General features: G+C 45.6%; 1 protein-coding gene across 1 annotated transcript; it reads left to right on the top strand.

Annotated features, from left to right (window-relative positions):
* Positions 1-594: 594 nt before the first annotated feature.
* Positions 595-2,293, top strand: LOC122020424 (fatty acid hydroperoxide lyase, chloroplastic-like). The gene has a single exon (XM_042578346.1). The coding sequence runs from the start codon at positions 675-677 to the stop codon at positions 2,130-2,132; it is 1,458 nt and encodes a 485-aa protein (XP_042434280.1). The 5' UTR covers positions 595-674; the 3' UTR covers positions 2,133-2,293.
* Positions 2,294-2,985: the final 692 nt, after the last annotated feature.

A 2,985-nucleotide genomic window follows, 5' to 3' on the forward strand; every position in this document is an offset into this window, starting at 1 on the left:
ACCTCAATTATATAAAGAGAAAGATAGTAAATTTTTAGGAGTGATATATCAATGATTTATAGACTATAAAAGAGAAACCAAGACTATGGAATAATTATTTTATTTTAATTTTTAAAAAATTCTTCTTATACTTACAATTCATAATTATCAAAATCAAAATTTTAAACATTGGAGGGATGAAAATCAAAGGTATAAATCGATGTTTCATAAAAGATGATCTGAACCATTTTGAAAAAAGAAAAAAAAACAGAATTTGATGTACAAATTAGGAGAAAATTAAAAATTACTTATGCCGGTCCAAAAGTTTGCCTTTCATCTGAAGAAGCCATTGACTCTAGCTGCCGTGATGTATGCTTACGTCCTTGGGATCGACCACATAATTAATGGAGATTGAAAAAAAGAAATCATTTAGCTGCAATGCCAAACACGTGAATGAATTTAAATATCTCTCCAAGATCAAAGGAATGCACCATACTCTTCATAATGGCCGTCGGATGGGCATGCCCCCTCATCTTTCCGTTGGTTTACACAGCGTGGTCGCAGGCCATCCAAAACCTTATCTTCAGTCAAAATCACAATGATTCGTTTAGTTGGATCCAAATAAGCAGCGTCGGTAGCCGATTCCGACGCAGGAGGAAGAGGGAGAAGAAGAAAAAGGCAAATTAGTAGTTATAATGTGGGCATCTGCTATGTCGTCGGCGGCGCCGCCGGTGCCGACGAAGACAATTCCGGGGAGCTACGGCCTGCCGGTGTTGGGCCCTCTGAAGGATCGGCTGGATTACTTCTGGTTCCAAGGCCCAGAGACCTACTTCCGGAGCCGCGTGGCGTCGCACAAAAGCACGGTGTTCCGTACCAACATGCCGCCCACCTTCCCCTTCTTTGTCGGCGTCGATCCTCGAGTAGTGGCCGTGCTCGACTGCTCCTCCTTCTCCGTCCTCTTCGACCGATCCCTCGTCGACAAGCGCAATGTTCTCGTCGGCGACTATATGCCTAGCATTAGCTTCACCGGCGACACCCGCGTCGTCGTCTACCTCGACCCCTCTGAGCCTGATCACGCCAGGGTCAAGAGCTTCTGCCTCGACATCCTCAAGCGGAGCGCCGCCACTTGGGCCTCTTCCTTCCACTCGAACTTCGACATCATGTTTGATACCCTTGAGCGCGAGATCGCCAAGGGCGGATCCGCCTCCGGCCTCGTCCCCGTCCAACAGTGCATCTTCAACTTCCTCTGCCGGAGCATCGTCGGTGCCGATCCATCAGCGTCGCCTGAGATCGGATCCAACGGTTTCGCCATGCTCGATACGTGGCTTGCTCTACAGCTGATGCCCGTCACCGCCGTCCCAAACTTCCCGCAACCGCTGCAAGAGATCCTGCTCCACTCCATCCCCTACCCCTCCTTCTTCATCAGCGGCGTCTACCGCAAGCTCTACGAGTTCGTGGAGAAGCACGGGGAGGAGGTGGTGCTACGCGCGGAAACAGAGTTTGGCATCGACAAGAAGGATGCCATCAACAACATCCTATTCGTGCTGGGGTTCAACGCCTTCGGTGGCTTCTCCATCTTCCTGCCGGCGCTGCTAACCACCGTCGGAACCGACAAGACAGGGCTGCGGGAGCGGCTGCGGGAGGAGGTGAGGAGGGTGATGCAGGGGAGGCCAGGGGAGGCGAGACCAGGTTTCGAGGCGGTGCGGGAGATGGAGCTAGTGCGGGCAACGGTGTACGAGACGCTACGTCTGAACCCGCCGGTGCCACTGCAGTACGGGCGTGCGAGGGACGACTTCACACTGAGATCACACGACGCGGCGTTCCAGGTGCGCAAGGGCGAGCTACTGTGCGGGTACCAGCCGCTGGTGATGCGGGATCCGGAGGTGTTCGAGGACCCAGAGACATTCTCGCCGGAGCGGTTCAAAGGCGCCGCAGGGAAGGAGATGCTCAAGTACCTATTCTGGTCGAACGGGCCGCAGACAGGGGCGCCGACGGCGGAGAACAAACAATGCGCCGCAAAGGACTATGTGGTGGAGACGGCGTGTCTGCTGCTGGCGAACATCTTCCTCCGCTACGACGAGTTCGTCTGCGCCGACGACGGCTTCACGGTGACAAAGCTACAGAAGGCGGCTGCCGCCGTGCCTGTAGAGTAGGGCTGTAGGGCTGTAGGGCTGTAGGGCGGGCGGATCGGATCAGGAACAGAAAACGACACACAATGGAGAGGCGTTTAATTTGCTTCGATAAAAGTTAATTGCTAGTATTTCAATTTCAGCTTTAGCCGAGGACGGCGGAATAAATTGGGTTTTCCAACAAATGATATTTTGCACTTTAAAAACAAATTGATTTATTATATACTTAAAGAATTATTTTGCACATTGTGCAAGTGCGAACAATAAGCTCCACAAATTATTTTTAAAATCTTGTGCAATTTTTTTAATGGAAAAGGACAATTTATGCCAACTCCTTTCTGATTACAAGTGGGCCTAGGGCATTTTCAATGAAAATATTAAAATTAAAGAGAGTTTTTTTTTTCATTTGCTAGGTGCCATATCATTACCCATCAAAATAAAGAATCTCACTTTTCTCTTTACTATTAAAAAAAAATCCATATAAATTTTTTATAGGTTCCTACATTCAACAATTCATATATATTTAAAAAAAACTTATTTATTTGTTAACGAGTTACTCTTATATCACCGAACTTGTTAAAAAAATATTATTAAAAATTTATAAATTTAAAAATATGAAATACAACATTAAATAATAATTATTATAAATAATTTATTATTTATAATATGCTTAAATATGCTCAATCAAGTCGGCATGAAATTAATGATGTATTTAATTATCACCAATTTCTCTAAAGATATTCTTCAAATTTTTGGATAGATCTCTAAAATATTTGTGTCGGAAGATCTTCATCATTCAACCAATTACTTACTGTATCTTTCTTATCTTCAATAATCATATTTTGTAAAATAATATACGTATACATAATATCCTTTA

Source organism: Zingiber officinale, chromosome 9A (assembly GCF_018446385.1).
Source record: "Zingiber officinale cultivar Zhangliang chromosome 9A, Zo_v1.1, whole genome shotgun sequence".
Lineage (NCBI taxonomy): Eukaryota > Viridiplantae > Streptophyta > Magnoliopsida > Zingiberales > Zingiberaceae > Zingiber > Zingiber officinale.

Excerpts from the sequence above, each read along its gene's own strand:
- LOC122020424 (XM_042578346.1), top strand. The coding sequence starts at position 675 with ATGTGGGCATCTGCTATGTCGTCGGCGGCGCCGCCGGTGCCGACGAAG.